This window comes from Falco rusticolus, chromosome 3 (genome assembly GCF_015220075.1).
Source record: "Falco rusticolus isolate bFalRus1 chromosome 3, bFalRus1.pri, whole genome shotgun sequence".
In the NCBI taxonomy this organism is placed as follows: domain Eukaryota; kingdom Metazoa; phylum Chordata; class Aves; order Falconiformes; family Falconidae; genus Falco; species Falco rusticolus.
The window spans coordinates 86,796,052-86,813,770 of record NC_051189.1 but is presented as its reverse complement, the minus strand read 5'-3'; the positions used below and the strand labels follow the sequence as shown (position 1 = coordinate 86,813,770).

The 17,719-nt window shown below is 45.1% G+C and overlaps 1 protein-coding gene across 1 annotated transcript; it reads right to left on the bottom strand.

The window, feature by feature from the left end:
- Positions 1–4,515: 4,515 nt before the first annotated feature.
- GPR20 (G protein-coupled receptor 20) lies at positions 4,516–16,184 on the bottom strand. Its single transcript, XM_037381166.1, has 2 exons — positions 16,094–16,184; positions 4,516–5,797 (listed from the first exon to the last, which is right to left on the bottom strand). Exon 2 carries the CDS (start codon positions 5,774–5,776, stop codon positions 4,715–4,717), a length of 1,062 nt encoding a protein of 353 aa, XP_037237063.1. The 5' UTR covers positions 5,777–5,797; positions 16,094–16,184; the 3' UTR covers positions 4,516–4,714.
- Between the last annotated feature and the right edge of the window lie 1,535 nt (positions 16,185–17,719).

Here is a 17,719-nt window from a genome sequence, read left to right as displayed (position 1 = left end):
ACCTGGAAGGAGGCAGCTGACAGGTACAGAATAGGCAGGATGGCAGGCCCATGTTTCTTCAGCGCTAATGCAGGTGACCTGTGCTGACAGCCCTAACATGGGCAATTCCACTTTCCTCAGCCTTACTGGAAGTTGAGCCTACACCTGCTAACAGTACTTACTAATGCTGATTAGGCTGACTGATAAGACTCTTGTGCACACATCTGAGCAGCAGAAAAACCCAGAGGGACAAGGAAGGAAGAAACTGCCATTGCATGTTGCTGTGCTGTTTCGTCTTTGCAGTTATCAAGACAGTTGTGGAGGGAGGGCAGAGCTTGCTCAGAGCCCAGGAGGAAGCTAGCCTGGCAGATAACCCCATGTGTGGAGTCAGGGGCTTCCTTTCTGGTGCTGAATTTCAGCTTTGCTGGGCCCAGATACATTTGCATTATGAGCGGGGGCTGGCTATTCTGCACCTCTGCCTTGCTACAGGTTTCTGGGCTGTAATAGGAAATGCCTTGCAAAGACAGAAGTGCTTTGAAACATGGACTGTGCTGGATGCAATGCAGATGAGACATACAGAAGGAAGAGAAAGAAGCTAAACTTTATTCCTGGGTACACATCTCCTGGCATGCCAAAAGACTGCAGACATCTGTGAGTTGTGACGCAGGCAGGCAAGCTCATGATTAGCAGAGATCTTTTGTCACCAGACTGGCTGAGATCCCAAAAAAAGACTGGTGAGATTTTTCACAATCTTTTTTTGCTAGCCTCTGGGCAGCTGGTAGCAGAGGATATTTCTAAGTCACTTTATAGGATTTTAGATGCACAAGAGAGCCACAGCACATCAAAGTGGAATGAATGCTGTAATTCCTATGAAAGGTCAGGGCTCTTTACAGAGCTCTTTATTACTGTTAAGCTCTTTAGGGAATGCTGTATTCTGTCTACCGCAGACTTGGTGGTGGTAGTATGATGTGCAATACCCATCCATCCCTATTATTATTATTTCAGCCTCTAGGGAATGATGAAGAACCTTAAAGGCTGTTAAGTGCTTGAATTTGAAATCATTGGGAATTTGGCATCTAAATATTCAAATACACTGCTTAAAAGCTTTCCCTGTAAAAGCTGACTTGTATGTGCTTTACTTTAGTGGTCACTGCATGTATTTAATGATGCATTTAATGTAATAGAGTTACTCACATAGCCCTTGGAGGCTTCCCTATTGTGTCATGTGTGGCTGTTTTCATCAGAGAAAGGGCAGGCTGGGGTAGGAACAGGACTATTGCAAATCCCTGTTGGTGATCATTAAGAGGCAACCCAAGGAGATACCCTGTGCAGAGGGATGGTGCCGATCAAGGGGTAAAACACCTCATCCCAATCTCCAGAAACACAGAGAACTGAGGGAGGCTTCAGAAGCAATGCCAACTGGCAGGTGGAAGGCCCCCACCAAAACTGTGCCATTTGGGACAGTATTTTTGATGATGGCTGAGTTTATGGTTCTGATTTTCACCTTTGTGCCTTCAGCGGAAATGGATGACTTGAAACAGCACAGAAGTTTAGCAAGCGCTGCACCCTGAGGAAAAATGTGCGAACAATATGGATTAAACACAGAGCACAAAAAGTCACTGAAAAAGTGGGCTAGTTTGTGAATAATTCAGCTTCTTTCAAATTTTTGGAGACTTTTCTTGATAAAAGACCAGACCCTGTTTTGGAACTGGTATAAAATGAAGGACCACTGAAAGCTCTGGGTAAGGCAATAAGCAATACCAAATTAAAAAGAACTATCCAGGCTCAGTTGGCTTTTATGGGGAGTGAATAATACACTGACAGTAAAGGGAATTCAGACTACTACAAGTTAAGTTTACAGTAGAAAGACAGAGCTTCAACTGAAACTCTGTTTAGGAACTTAAAAATCTAGAGAAACTAATCTTAGGGATTTTATACGGACCTCAAGTGAACAACTGTATTGAGAAAGATGTTAAGATATTTCTGTATGTGGCAAAAATACTTCTGATAGCAAAAGAAAGGGAGGTGTGAAGCTGTAGCTTGTTGGAATGAAGAAACTAAAATAAGCTATGCACTGAGCCTGTATTTTTCCTTCTGTTTCTCTGAAGTAGTCTTAGCAAGAGACATTACTGTTAACAGTTCTGTATACGTGACACACATTTTCATTACAAACAGCTTAGATGGCATGGAAAGGTCTGAGAATGTGTTGTAGGTCAGTGGACACGAGGTTTTGGGGTTTGCAGGGAAGTGCAGACCTTTGAAGCATAAAATATTTCCTCCAGATGAGGGGCTGGTAGAAAACGGTGGCAGAAACATGAAGTGGTGAGCCTAGCTGGGAAATCAAAGCTAATTCATGTGTGCTGATGCATCATTTAACAGAGAGCTTCCAAGAAGGTGGTGTTGGCTGTTAGGTGCCTATGACAGTGATTTACAGATCAATAATGAAATAGATGAGGCAGAAGGAAAACACAGGGCAATTTGGCCCTGGGGAGGCTCACCATGTTTATGGCTGTATCTAAAATGGGAAACAATGACCATGACAACACTCTTACATCCCATGTGATAGTGGTACAGTGTTGGTGGCCCTCATCACAACCTCTTGTAAGGAAAATCCTCCTCAAAGGAATAGAGCTCCCAGAAAAAGGGCACTAAGTCAGCTGTATTGCTTGGGAAAGCTTCAAAGGGGTCACACACCTGGCAATGGCAGTTGCTGAGCCCCAGGATGATCAAGAGCCTGAGTTAATGGGAGCAACTGCAGCTGACAGTGTCATGCTGATGTTCTGGGTGGGACTTGTAGATCCCTGCACTATCTGACTGAACACTGCCCGTTTGTAGATTGCAGATACATAATTCTATTTCAGGCACAGGACTCAGCCACCCAAGTAGAACTGAATGCTCTGGCATACCTGAAGGTAGGACTATCGGGACAGTGCCAGACTTGCAGGAGAACCACAGCCTTGTGCAGTAGGAGCTGGAAGTGTGGCAGCACCCCATCATGCCTACCATGACACTAGGCACTGGTCTATTGGCAACTGAGTCCTTCCCTTTGGGGACTTTGGTCCTGATGAAGATGCATGCATTAGTGTCTCCATGTGCAGGTGGTGTCTGGGCGCCCTGTATATCCCTGGAGATCTAGGCAACATGGAGGCCATGGTCACTCAGCTGGGAGGCCTCTGCTTCCATGAATCCCTCTCCATGGACTCCACTGCCTGGAACAGGAACTGGGACATCCTGTGCTCCTAGGGACAACTATACTCATCTCTGGGTAGACCCCTGTATTGCAGTGTTGTTGACTGTTCAGTGTTTATTGCCAATGAATTTGTCAGGGGAAATATATAAATTTATGTTGCAAGAGGCAAACTTCCAAACTCAGTTGCAAGAGGCAGTTTGAAGCACTGGTTATGTTGTGTTCCTGTGAAATGAAGATGGCTGTCCCATGGTCAGACCCTGGGGAAGCAGAGTGCTCTAGGATGCTGTAGCTTGGACCAACAGTAAAGCCTGCTGTTCTGAATGGTAACACTAGTGAGTGCCAGGAAAAGCTGTTCACTAGACTTGATGAATTCACAGTAACCTTCCAGCTGCAAGGGCAGTAGACCTGTGAGTGAGGAGATACGGAGCAATAACAACAGCTATTGATGTTCAAGCTGCAGGTTTTGCTTTTTTTTCTAGGATATTTTTTTGTATTTGCATTGCTTAATTGGTACAATGTGATCTAAACCATCTACCCACCAATGTGGACAGAATTTTGTGGCATCCTTAGCCTCACACACCTTTTAAACATGGCTCTTAAATCATCCTAGTGACTTTGTACTGGGTTGAATGTTAACCTAGATGCCTAAGGTGGATTTTTTTTCTGTCCATGGAAGCATCAGCATTTAAGTGACTGAGTGGATGGACTGACGGTGGGAGTTAGAATAGCAAGCCCTGAATTTACAACATGCCAGGAAGGAAAATCAAACGATAGTAGAACATCATAGTCTCGTTCTGCTTTTTATATTGGATGTTCTTCAGGGAGATCAAGCAGAACAGAATAGCAGAGTTTGCTGGAAAGAATGTTCATTTTCACAGCTTTTTTGTATGCTCATCTGCAGTTTATGAGATCCAAATGCAGGTGGAACATATCCCTGACCTCTCCCCAAGAATGTACCCACATGTATTTTTTTCATATAACTGAAACAGTAGAGGAGACTTTACTACCTGACTTCATCTTCTCTTATCTGAGAAGGTTCAGACTTCTTCAGAAACAAATGACTAGTTACAGGTGGGTTAGAATACTTCCTGTCCTACTCCATTGGCATCTAAAATCTTTGTCGTGGATAGCTGTGGAAACATCTGTCTTACCCTTTACTCTTAAGCACATGCCCAGGGCCCAAAGGTTTCATAGAAAACAGATTTCCTGCTTTCTAAGTCATCCTAGGAGTGTCACATTATTATGTCAAACATGAAAAGAAAACTACAGTAAAGAATTTGTTGCTAGCAAAATGTCTGTATTAAAATACAAAGAAAACTTTCCTATTGGGAACAGTAATTATTAGACTCTCTTTTGTAATGGTACTAAGCACTGCAAGTTCAATTTTCCAAACAGACCACAATGTTCTTGGACAATAAATTCCACCACTGTCATTCTGAACCTCAGCTTGAAAAACAAAGAGGCCAAAGACAATAGTACCATGCATCCTAGCAATATTCCAGCATCCTTACACTGGTTACTGCAGGGTATTCCATCAGATGTGGGTTATATCTGGACACTGCTTGGTGATGGCAAGCTCACAGGGCTTCCTATTGTGTTTGAGAAGGCAATGATTGCATTGGAGCCCTTGGGGTTCTTGTTCATACCCAGGATGTCCACACTGGTTTGCTCTGGCTCAGTTTTCCTGAAGATGTTTTTCATGGTTGACTGGAAGTTATTGGTGACAAAGCAGTAGACGATGGGGTCCATGCAGCTGTTGAGGCTACTCAGAGTTACTGTCACATGGTAGACAAGGAGGCTGACATCATGGGCCATGTTTGGGTTGATGGAAATTGCTACCTGTCGCACGTGAAAAGGTGTGAAGCAGATCATGAAGATGATGAGGACAGTGATAAGAAGTTGCACAGCTCTCATTCTCCTCTCCCGACTCTGATGCATGAGGCTGGGCTTGGACAGAGCACACATAATCCTGGTGGTGAAGAAGATGATTATGACGAGAGGGAAGAAGTACTCGCAGACCATCAGGGCCAGAATCTTGGAGAGGCAGCACGCAGCAAACTGTATTGCCATGATCAGGATGGAGAAAGTCACCACAGTGGCAAAGATCCAAATGAAGATGCAGATCCCCTTGGCGCAGGTGGGGTTCCTCCATTTACGTGAGACCTCCACCTGTACAATTGCCAGATAGCGGTCAACGCAGATGCATGTCAAGAAGAGGATACTGCAGTACATGTTGACAAAGTAGCCGAAGATATGAACCAAGGAACAATTCAGGCAGTCCCCTGCACTGTAGAACATGATGATCCGGACAGGCAAGGAAAAGCCCACCAAGAGATCAGTAACAATCAAGTTGATGGTGTAAATAACAGAGGTAGTTTTTGTCTTGGTACGGAAGCAGAAGACGTACAGCGCCAAGCTGTTCAGCACAACACCCACCAGGAATATGATGGCATTGACTACCATCAGGGCAATCCACAGGCTGTAAAATTCTTTGTACAGTTCTTTGTCAGGATGGATGAACTTGGAGAACAAATAGATGCTGGAGTTGGGCTGCTGGGTGGAGTTGATAGAGTCAGGGGCTGGCAGTTGGGTGGAGAGGGTCGACATGGTCACTGACTTCCTAGTGATCTGGAAGGTAAGAAGCAGAGGTATATTGATGCATATGTCAGCATTCCTCAGGACTCAAAATATTGTCATCTAAGAACATTTTAACAAACATTTGTACATCTTCTGTAGTTATAGATATTGCTGTACTCTTGGAGTGTCTCATCTGTCAATATGGGTTTACCAATAACAGCTAGGAAAATACCTGGGCTTATAATTACTGTCTTCTTGTGGTTCCAGATACATGTTCTGGAGAAGACAAACTTCAAGTTTCTCTTCCTCTGCCTAGTGCAAAAGTGGTTTTAAGGCCTGAGCAAGAACAGATTTGTGAACTATGCTGAGGAGAGCAGAGACAGAAAAATTGGGGGACCTACACATGGTCATGTTTGAGCCAAACACGTGGCAAATAGCCCAGAGAAATAGATGGGATTGCTGAGTCCAGGCAGGGTGCATTGGTGCTCATGGAGGGCACAGGCCATTTTCTGCTGTGACAGGGAGGGTCAGGCCAATATAAGGCTCCTACCAAGTCTTGTTTCCTGAACATGGTGCTTATTCTTTTGAGTCTTGCCTCCACTGGAGAAGCTTCTTTCCAGCTGGAGGCTCTTCCTACCATGCCATGGGAGCAGGATAATGCTGGCAGCCAGAAGACATTTCCTCAACCTGTTGGCACAACCATAGCCCCAGCATCTGACTCCTAAAATATCACATCCCTTCCCTTGGCCAGGTGATCCCGTTAGAGAGTCACATGTGGCAGCATTTTCAGGAACTGTAAGACTTTCCTGAAATCAAAGGATGGCTGAATTTTCCAGCAAAGCACAAGCAGGTTGTATGGCATCTTCTAGAGATCCACACTCACAGCACAGCAGCCGGGAGATTTCAAACCAAGGGCATCAGTGGCTACTCCTGCCAGGGTTTGACAGCTTAATTTGGAAATCATTCCTGACTTATACACTATTTTAAACTGATTTGTATATGAAAAAGATAAAAAAAAGCTCAATATATACAGAGACTTGGCTGGTTTCAATAAAAATAAATGGTTGAAAAATGTCTGGAATATCTCAATGCAGCTGAGCAGGACTTTGAGGTTAAAAAAATCAGCTTGAATCAGCAGAGAATGATGCTGAAAGGTTTGAGTTATGAGGGTCTGAAATCTCTACTACCAGCAAGCCAAGTGCAGAAAGACTAGGAGACAAGGAGCTGCAAACCCATCTTCCAGTGCTCACGGGAACTGCAGTGTGCCTAGGCTGTTTGTTTCCATGAAGAAGGCTTGAATTGCTAAGGGAGTTTGAATATCCAGCTACCCCAAGCATGCCCCATCCTCTGACAGCTGGCTTGCTGCCTGCACTAATCCTTTTTGCTGCTTATGGGGCTTGGGAGGATGGACTGAAGGTGTCTCATTGCCTTTGATGTGCTTCAAGCTGTTGGTAGCCATGTGCAAAGCAGAGGAGGAAACTACCTATGTCAGAAGCCTTCCAGAGAAAAGTGGATCCTCAGGAGAGTTCCTGCTGAACAAAAGCAAATGTTTTGCAGAGATGGTCCTAACTGGGTGCAGAGAATGTCACAGCAGCTCTGAGCCTGACTGACAAATGCTAAAGTCTTTTCCTGGCCAGCCACCAAAAAGCTTGCTAATGAACAACAAATCCCTGCTAGCTGTCACACTCAAGCTCTTGAACTTCACACCTACTGACAAAAGCAGAAAGCTTCCAGCTTTCTGGGATAAAGAGCTGTGGAACTGAGGTGTAGGAGAAATCTCTGCATTTGCTGGACACAGCACTCCTGACGTGTCTCATCAGAGCTGAGCAGAGGGGAGAGAGCCTGCTGGAAATGCTCTTCCTAAGGCAACCCAGGAGGCTGTTGGCCTTCTTTCTGACAAGGGTGCATTGCTGGCTCACGTACAACTTGGCGTCCACCAGGATGCCCAAGTCTTCTGCAAAGACATTTTCTTTTTCAGCTGGTTAGCTTCAGATGATACTGGAGCATTCCTTCCAATGGCTCTGCTGGACCCTCACCTGTCTTTCAACATTGCCCTGAACAGCATGGTCCCAAATGGGACACGCCATCAGTGATGAATTGATGGATGTAATAACTCTCCTCCATCTGCTGACCATGAACTTCCTAATGTAGCACAGTATGTACTTTGCCTTGTCTGCAGTGAGTACACACTGCTTGCTGGTTCTTTTTCAGCCTAAGGTCCACCATAACCCCCATGCCCTTTCCATAGAGCAGTTCCCAGCCTGAACACATGAGTAGGGTCATAGGATATGGCCAGGCAGGCTTTTTTGGAGGACTGAGTGATCAAAGTGTGGGTTCTTTCCTGCCCCTTCTCACTTTAGAGAGGGCTGGGAATGAAGTATGTTTGGTAAATGTCAACATTCAAGATCAAGAGTCCTCATGGGATGCTACAGCCTAGATGTGGTTATTGTGTATGGTTCATACAGGCTAGGTGAGCATGAAGCAGGACATTTGTTGAGCAAAAGCAGAGGTTAGGACTGAGAATTTAGAAGACCAGGTGTGAAGTTCCCTCTGGAAATTTTTGGAGAAGTGATGTTGCCATTATGATGGAGCTTGGGTCTGTTGGCCTGGAATCTGGTGATTGCTCTAGTTTCTTGTTGCTTCTCATTTAGTCTATGGGAGTGGTCTGAAAGAAAAAGTTGGCTTTTAATATCCTTGAACCTGGGATATTTATAATCAAATGGCAATTTGTTCTGTTTAGGTAGCCATTCAAGCTACCTAACTTCATTCAAGCTACTTGAATTATTAATTGGAATGGTTGCTGCTCAACTATAAAGTCCTCCTGAGTTCTAAGACAGTGCTAGATTATGCTGCAGGACTGAAATCCTGAAGCCTGGGGTCAGACCATCTGTAATGTCCTAAAGAACTGCTGGGCAAAGAGGAATAATCCTAAATTTTGTCCACTTTTGCACTTAGGCCATCTCCAGCAGCAACCAGGCATTGGAACATCTTGTGTTTCAGGAATGACCAGATTACCTCACCCTGCACTGAACTCCGGTGGCAGCCAAAGTAGCACACTTGTTCACATTATTTTGTCTGGGTCTGATTGAGCCTGTAGACTCCTAGGGGAGAGTCTCGTCTCTTTACATTTTGTGCCAAGCACGCTGTCTGTGAATAACAGGAAAAACTGGGCCCAAGACTGGCTGAAGGTAGCGGAGTTGCAAAGTCTGGCACCTGAGAAAGATGCATGGGGAGGATGTAGAATGCTGGCCCATTTTCTAGTGATTTTCTAGTATTCTCACCATCTGATCTTCTCTGTTTGTTTCATTCTTTAATTACAAAAACAAACTGAAACAAACAGATGCCTGGATCTGCTCCCAGATTTCTCTTTGCAGATGCTGTCAAGAAGCCACTGCACCAGTGCAAACCAAAGAATTAAACCTTTGTTGCCGCTCAAGTGCAGCGTGAGCTTGTATATTTATGTTCATACAGGTAGATGAGCAAGGGGAGAAGACAAAATCACTTATCCCATCCCTAAGCATGCACTAGAGTGTATTGAGTTGCATATTCATTTGTCTTCTTATTGTAATTCTAAGGCACTGGCTGCTTGCTCTGATTTTACATCTTGTTAGTAGCTTGCCGCCTCTGGGAGATTTTTTTCAGTCTCAGATCCTTTATCAGAAACACCTGATATTCATCTTACATTTTTCCTTTCCTACCTCAGTGAAATCAGTAACTCAAAATGCATTTAAATGTTCCTCATCCTCACAATGCTATTGACATACCTAGGGGCACTTTATAGACTAGCAGGAAAGAATTCACTATGAACAGTGTACCTTCACAGAAATATAAATCATTAGTATGTACAGCATGCTGGCTTACATATTCACCTCCTCCACTGAGCCCCCTGTGCAATGATGTAAATTCCAGATATTGTCAACTGCTAAAAAATAACAGGTAACATTTTGTTTGCCAAACAATATGCAAAGGAGGAGCTGAATTAGCGTTTGTGCCTTTTCCCAGTCCATTGTTGCCCTAACTAAACTCAAAATCTAAGCAATTACATGAAAGAAGTCCCAACAAATTTAATTATTTCTGAAGACTTCCTCACTGACAGGCTGTGGGAAACCTGCCTTTTGGGCTGCAGTGGGAAAAATCTTTCTCTAATCAAATCGTTACTGATGGATGTTTGGGTGAATGGCCTTTCTCTTTCTTTATGTGACTGCCCTTGTCTCATGGCTCACAAGCAGAAAGGATGGGGAACTGGACTAGCAAAGCAACAGCATTCCTCTGAGTGCTTTTAATGACATGGAGCTGGACCAAACCTCTGGTTAAGAGCTGCTAAGTATTTTTCCATTGTGGGACTCCAAGCACTTGGGAAAGGTACGTTGCCCCATTTTATAGTAGGCTGAACAAGACAGCATAACCTCGTGTCTGACGAAGAGCAAATATTTCCAAAGTTTTCCAATTCTGCCCCCCAAGCCCAAGATCAAAAATTACCCCAGTCAGGTCTCTCTCTCTGATACTAATAACACTCACACAGGTGTTGAAGTGATTCAGTTCAGCTACCCATGAGCATGGAGTGGTGGTATACAGCAGTTAGTGAGGGGCATGGCTAAATGCATGAGAAGCTTTGCAGCCTCTGCAAACATTTATTTTGCTATGCTTTGCACTATCTGTTACTTGCAGTTATTGCATTAGCTCATGCAGAATTGCAAGAACCACAATCACCTTTGCTTACAGACTAAATAGCCTTTGTGTTAACCCCCTCCTTAAAATCTTCACAGAGTTAGGAGTTCTGCTTTCTTCATGCCTAATTCAGCTCTTAGCCCCACAGATTTCCATGCAATCCTTATTTCTTGGAGCTGGCAGTCTGCAAAGCCCAAGATGGGTAAACACGCATCCTTCTGAGTGCTGTCTGACCGTGCCAGTTGGCCTATGCTGTTATATTATACCTCTCAGGCTGGGTTTTGTCTTTCTGGCTGTGAGACTGTGGGTAGCATTTCCTTAAAAGTACAGCAGGCATCTGGGTAGAAATGGGATAAGGGGAGGGACAGAGACTGGAGGTTGACCTGGTTTCCCTCGTTCTGATAAAGGTCCCTGCTCTGCCCTGGGAGAGGGGGACTTGCTCCGAAATACTTTCTCATTGTTGCGTGACACAACCAATTCCATTGTTCTTGGGCCAAATAGGAAACAGATGGTCACTGTGCTGAAACAGGTCCTTCAGCCTTTTCCCTCACTCATTCACTCGCTGCTTGGCATCGCACTTGTCCATTTAGCATGGGCAGCTCCATGTTATGTCTGCCCCAGGAGGATATCCGTGACTATCCTGTACTTCACTCCACCCAACCTTTTGCTTGGTGTCAGCCTTAAGCTTCACCCTCCACTTGCTGAAGTTAATTTCCTTGACTCAGTGGACTTTTGGATCTGGCTCAGCAATTCAAGTAATGGGATGCAAAAGAAAAGGCAGGTCAGGCAACTGAGCTTTGTCCTTACTGCTTGCCAAAAGGGTTATTTACCGGTGTGTGCAGATAGGATCTTTGCATGCAAACCCTGAGACAGAGAACAAGAGAACCATGCACTGGGACTGGAAAGATGAAAAGGACATTAATAAGTGAGAAAGTATTATTTAGTATAAACAGCTTCAGCTTTTCTCATCTCCCTGCCCTGAATTAGAACATCTAACATGGCAACCTGTCTCTTCTATCATCCCCCCGTCCCCCTCACCCTGTCCTGCCTGCTAGTGTTACTCTTCTGCCTGGGGTGGCAGCAGCATGTGTTTAGCTTTGCAGCCTTTCCGTGTTTAAAGTTCCCTGGGTGATTTATCATTGTATTTACAAATGAAGGGTTAAACTCACTCTCTTTCAGTTTAAATTGTATGAATCTCCTTCTGGCAAGCTCTTACTCAACTCGGGCTCAAACTGGCCAAATATGGTGTTTTTGTGCATGTCAAGGACCTTGCCCTATATGTGGTAGAGCTTGTTCTGTGTGCCTCATGCTCAGATTGGAGAGGGTGGGTTTGCTGGCAGTGGGAACTGAGGGAGAAAGGGAGAGAAAGATAATTACTCCAGCTGCTGAAAAGAAAAAGCTGGTGCCCGTCTAGTCCTCAGGCTGTGAGAAGGGAGCTAATGCCTGGGGGAGAAGGATCCTACCCTGAAGCAGAAATGAAGCTATTCCCAGGGCTGGGAAGAGCCCATGTTTTCAGGCATCAGATCTCTGCTTTCACATAATTCCTGGGCAATGATGTCTCCTAGAAGCCTCCAGATCTCAGGGCAGCCGGACAGAGTATGTGAAATACCCAGTTGTTGGGGAATTGCCATTGGAAATAGTCAAACCCAGTCCAGGGTTGGATTATTCCTTCCCCTCCAATGCTGTGGAAATAGAAGGTGCTTTGGACATACAAAATACATAGTTTGTGAGTGCCAGATTAAATGACACCTGCTTTCTAATGGTTTCATGTCTTGCAGTGGTTTTCAGGGCTGGATGAATGCTTTGCCCTGGCTGGAATGTTTATTATGACTTTTTCCCATGTGGACACTTGGCTGTCTTAATGAGCACTCACGTTCCAGCTCTTCCCTTGGCTCTAACACTTGTTTAACTTTCTCTTCTCTTTGCTGTCTAATTTCCTGAAAATTGAGGTGATCGTTTCCTTCTGCCAAATTTTGGTTGAAATTAGCCAAGAGATTGAAAAAACATTAGGAGGACGGAGGAAATAAGAGCTGACAAACACACAAGTAAACACTGAGAGTGATCCTTGTTTCCTCTAATAAGAATCTACAAGGAGTTTGCTAGCACTCTCCACCACACATCCTTAGGTCTTATTCCCTGCAAATTCACAATTGCTTTGGCATTGAAACACTGCAAACAGGGCTGGATGTCTTCTTTGCAAAGAGAGAGCACTGCCTGCCTCTCATTGCTTTCCTGAAGTAAAATAATTACAGATTCATATCAAATCCTATCTTCCTCATGGCAGAACCAGTCTGACTGGGGACAGGTGGTAGCTAATTTTCTCATGTCTTCTCTGGTCAGCAGTGGCATACTTGCCCATGTGTAATGAAGAAAGTGATTTGTATCCAGCAACTCCTACTTTGTCCAGAAGTTTGAATGATCATGTGCTTAATTACAGCCTTTGTCTGGAAGGAGGAAGACGTGAACTTACTTTGCACAGCAGAAAGAGGGATTAACCCCACCTTACTGACTTTTGCATCTCTAAAGTTGCCCATGAGAATCAGATTTCTCATCTGGCCAGAGGAAAAACTTGGATGTTCAGTCCCAGGCATAGCCAGGAGTTGTCCTTCAAGTCACATAAGCAGTCACAGACTAAGGATGTGTGGAGGCTGATGCAACGTTGGTTGTTGGGCTGGTGTTGCTGATGTTCTATTGAGCCATTTGCCTCCTCTCTGATATGCCCAGTTAGCCTACCTGTGGTCCTCCATCTCCAGGGCCCTGCTATGGATGGGCTATGGGTATTGCTGTGAGTTGTGATCTGTTTCACCCACCACGCTGTGTTCAATGTTACGTGTGCACATGGGTGGACCCCATGATCCCCAGAAAGACTAAGGCTACAATCAGATCCTGTGAAAGTGAAGGACCCAGATAACTGGTTTAGTTTAGGACAAGCAATAGCCTGTGGGTGCCCAAGCAATGATTTAGTCCAACAGGTCATCCTAGGCCATGAGAGATCACTGCCAGTTAGAAGAGGGAGAGCACAACTCTCCACACTGCATTCCTCTTCTTTGTGGAGCAAAGTGACATAGATGGGAGGGACGCCACTCAGTTTGACCCAGATGCCCACTCACTGCATCTAGGCTTGAACCTGCTGCTTAAAGCCAGGTGGTGGATTACCAGTCCTGGACACTCCAGAGACAATCCATTTAAAACTTGGAAAGGTCTGTTTGGCCCTCCCCCAGCCCAACCCTGTCCTGAGCATGCATGGAAAATATGGAATGAAGCTCCTAAAGATACATAGAGCTAGAAATTCATGTGTTGGCATATTTCTTAAGAGCTTATACCTCCTCTATGTCCATTTGCAGCAGTAATGCCTCAACCTTTGAAAGAAGGAGCCCAGATGTACATGTACAAGCAAAGTGGGATTGTACACACATTGCTTCTCCAGACCTGAAAATGTGCACCAAGCAGTGGTGGGCACTCAGAGATCCTTCAGCACATCTCTAATGAGGCTTGATAGTACCGGTCACCTTAAAGTGCTAATAAAGGATTTACACCTCCTCTTGCTTGTTTATACCACACCGTGTAAAGTCTCTCCTGAAACATTTAGTTGTCTACAATGCCTTACTGATACCGTTGCATTTCTTATGTCCATCCCTCTTTTCTGCATTACCAGATCTTGGCCTTGGAGTGAGAGAAATGTTATCTTGGATAATGCTCTACAGAGAGTGCTGTTAGCATTTAGAAGACCAATACCTCATAGCCTGTCAGGGCTAGTACCAAGTGCCATCTGTCACGAGGGAGCATGGAGTGACAACTCTGCAGTAGATGCCGTGTATTTCTAGCTCTGATACTTTAAAAGAAATCAGAGCATGACTTCTGTGTGCATCCCTCTCTGTCCTTTGTGGACCATTATAATGTAAGAGGAAAGCACGTATTTTGGGGGGAAATTTTTTTCCAAGAGGGTTTAAATTTTTTTTTTAAACATGGATTTGGATTTGTATAGGTCCAGTCACTGGAGATGGTTTTGCCGCTGTCTTCTTGGGAGGTTGTAACAGTAAGAGATAAATGCATTTGATTTTATTGGGTTTACAGTAATCCATCCAGCATTTCAAGGGTGACTGGGACAAAGTGCTAGAAATGTCAGTTTGGAATAACAGCTGTCACGGCTGTGTAAAAGAACTCTGCAGTGAAAATTACCATATAGGCACATACAGAAACTTCACAGGCAAGTGCAAAAACATCGCGGGAGATTAAACTGAACAACATCTGGCCAGTGCATTGCTGCTTGCTTGTGAAAAGGAAATTTTAAATTGCACATTTAGTGATCTTTGAGCACTTTTCCCTCTTTCTGCCTTTGGCTGCCTGGTTACTCTGTCCCTTGGCAAGAAGCCTGAGAAGGACAGTGGGGGAAGAGCAGCAACAGAGGTTTGCTGTTGGGGAACACCCGGGGTCCTGCATGGCCCAGGAATGCAGGACAGAAGAGACAATGTTTGCACCCCAGGGAGCACAGGGAATGAAAGTGGCATATATGCAGGTAAGGATAAAAGGGTGATGCAGCAGTGTGAGAGGTCAGGTCCACCATGAGCAGCAGACCAGCCTGGCATGGATGCAGCTCTGCAGCCCAGCACTCACTTCAAGGTGTGCTGCTCTTTTGACTGCAGGGAGAAACTGAGGCACAGAGCCAGGAGTAGGCTTGGCCCAGGTAATGTAGCAAGATGGGAGACCTGCTCAGGTAGCAGACATTTTTTGAGGTATCTCAGGATGGACAACCAAATCTTGACTGTTTGGGAGACTGGTTTCTGTGTTTTCCTTTGCTAGGCACGTATGACACTGTGCTGTGCAGACAGACCCCACGGTGCCTTCAGGGTCTGGCAGATTTTGGATTAACCAGGTCAGCCTGGAAAACCTTGGAGCTCTCGGTGAGCATGTTGCTGTGAAGTCAGGGAGCATTTCTGAAGGTGCCTGGTTAAGGACCTTGGAAAAGATCTGCTTCTCCTTAGACTGACCCAGCAAGCAAGTTCAGAGAAAGAAAACGGCATCTTTCCTAGAGCTGAGCTTGCACCCTGCTGCACATTCAAACAGAGGTAAAACATCCCCCATCAGAGCTGATCCCATGCCAGGCAGTGCACCGCCTTCTCTCATCGTTTCCAAAACCTTCCTGAACGCATTTGCCTACAATGTAATTATGCCTGGGAATACACAGAACAAGACATCACCCTACTCCTTACAAGAGCTGGCATAGTACTTTTAATGAGGGAAAGCCAGTACCTTTGCACACTTTTCATCACCCCCCATCCCCTTGAGAAACAACCAAATACCACAGCACTGCCCCAAAACCCAAAAGCAGAGGAGCTTACAGCAAGACAAGCCCCTTGCAGCCCCTCAGAGCTGCCAGCACAGCTCAGCTTTCCGGGTTGGGCTCCTCCTGACGAACTTCCACACCTGCTGCACAGACAGAACCAGGGGCTTCCTGAACTGCTCATCCATGTGTTCAGTGCAGGACCCTCTCCACTGCCATTCCTGCTGCAATAGCCATGCTTTCCACTCTGGACTTGGGGTCCAGTCTCCAGCAATTCCCTCCTGGCCCCCTGATGTCAATTCTCCAATCCCATGCTCCCCATTTCTCTCTGACCAATATCCCAAAGCATTCACTGCAATGGTCCCTGCAGTATATTCCTCCATGACGGACTGACTTACCTCTGGCCCGATCTCCCGTCTATGTTAGAGGAACTGGTGGTAAGAAAATTTCCTCGTGGACCTGAATGCTATCACCCCAGGAAAGAGACATCTGTTCCTACAAGCAGAACAACTGGAGTGACTACAGAATACGAAGAAATGCCTAATCTCTCTCTCCCCCCGCCCCCCCTTCTAAATATAGCCTTGCAACTAATGGGAAAAAATACACACTACCCAAAAAAAAAAAAAAATTCCACTTGTCTTTACTGTTCAGAATTTCTCCCAAACATCTGGCTTCTTGCCCTAAGTCTCTCTGAAATTTATGAAGTGCTGGAAACACTAGAGAGGGCCCCAGCCTTCCTCACAATGATAATGCCTGAACATCTCTAATAAACTAAAACTGATGTTGCTGCCCCCTTTTCCCCTCCCCAGGTAATTTTTCCTGTGACTCTGTAGGAACAAAAATCTCCTTACTGAGAACTCACCAGCTCAAGGCCATCACAATGCCACTGAGCTACCACCATGTGACCCTAGAGGAAAGTACCTCTCTTTTCATCTTCCTGATATGAACTGGGATTAGGCAGAAGCATCCCTGGCAGTTGCAGGAAGGTGCTGGATCAAATGCCACAAAGCCTGTGACATGTTTTAAACCAACCCAGCTGTCCAGACCCTGAGAAAAAAACTGGCACAGGGAGACAAAGGGTGACCCTGCACACTTTGGTGATGCTCTGGCTAGAGTCATTTCAGAGAGGGGTTAGTAAGACCTATCCAAGGACTGGGCTGAAATGGCTGAGCGTAGATGAGTCAAGGGTGGAAACAGAGAGTTTGAGATTCCACCGAGGAGCCCCCAACACGTTCCTCCATCCTCACACAACCCTTCCCTACTGGTGGTAGAGTCATTGTGAGTACCGGCTCGCTCTCAGAGTGGGGATTTAAGTATCCCTTCAGCCTGGGCTGCATTAGAAGAGGCTAAGATTGAGCAAAGCATAATGAACTATCCAATTGTTGAGATGGGTTCAAAGGACATGGCCACATCAGCTTTGAAGATGTCTCTGCTGACCAAGGCTGTAAAGACATTGAACACAATCTCCCAAATCCCCTAAAGTCCCACCTCATGATGGGATACTCCTTGCTCTAAATTGGGTACCAAACCCCCCATCTTTAGTGGGGCTTGCACAGATGTTCTCTCCAGGAGGGTTTACAGTAACTTTAGAGGTCCCTTCTGAGAAAAAAGGCAGAAAAAAGTAAAGTGAGAAGTTGCATCCAATTTAGTTGTTTAGAAGGACAGGGAGGATGGATGATGGATTTTAGTATCAGCCCTGGACTGCTCTTTTCCCTCATCCTTTAGATAAAGACAACACTGGTGCCAATGCAATAAACACACAGGATATGGCCCGTCACAACATGACAGGATCAACTGAGAAGCATTGAATTCCAGGTCAAAAGGCCAAATCCATAAATAGAGAAGAGGTAAACTCCACACATGCATGTCTCACTGGAGCACAAACAGTAGCTATGGTTATTAGAGAAGGTTGACCTCATTTTCTGGAATTAGTTTTTCACCCTTGGATCTTTCCCAGGAAGACTGAGCTGATCTTTTTTGTCTGGTTATTTTATTGATTTTCTATTTTGAGTTTTCTCACATTG

What these genes read in the sequence shown, in the direction of transcription:
- GPR20 (XM_037381166.1), bottom strand. Translation starts at nt 5,776, where the DNA reads ATGTCGACCCTCTCCACCCAACTGCCAGCCCCTGACTCTATCAACTCC.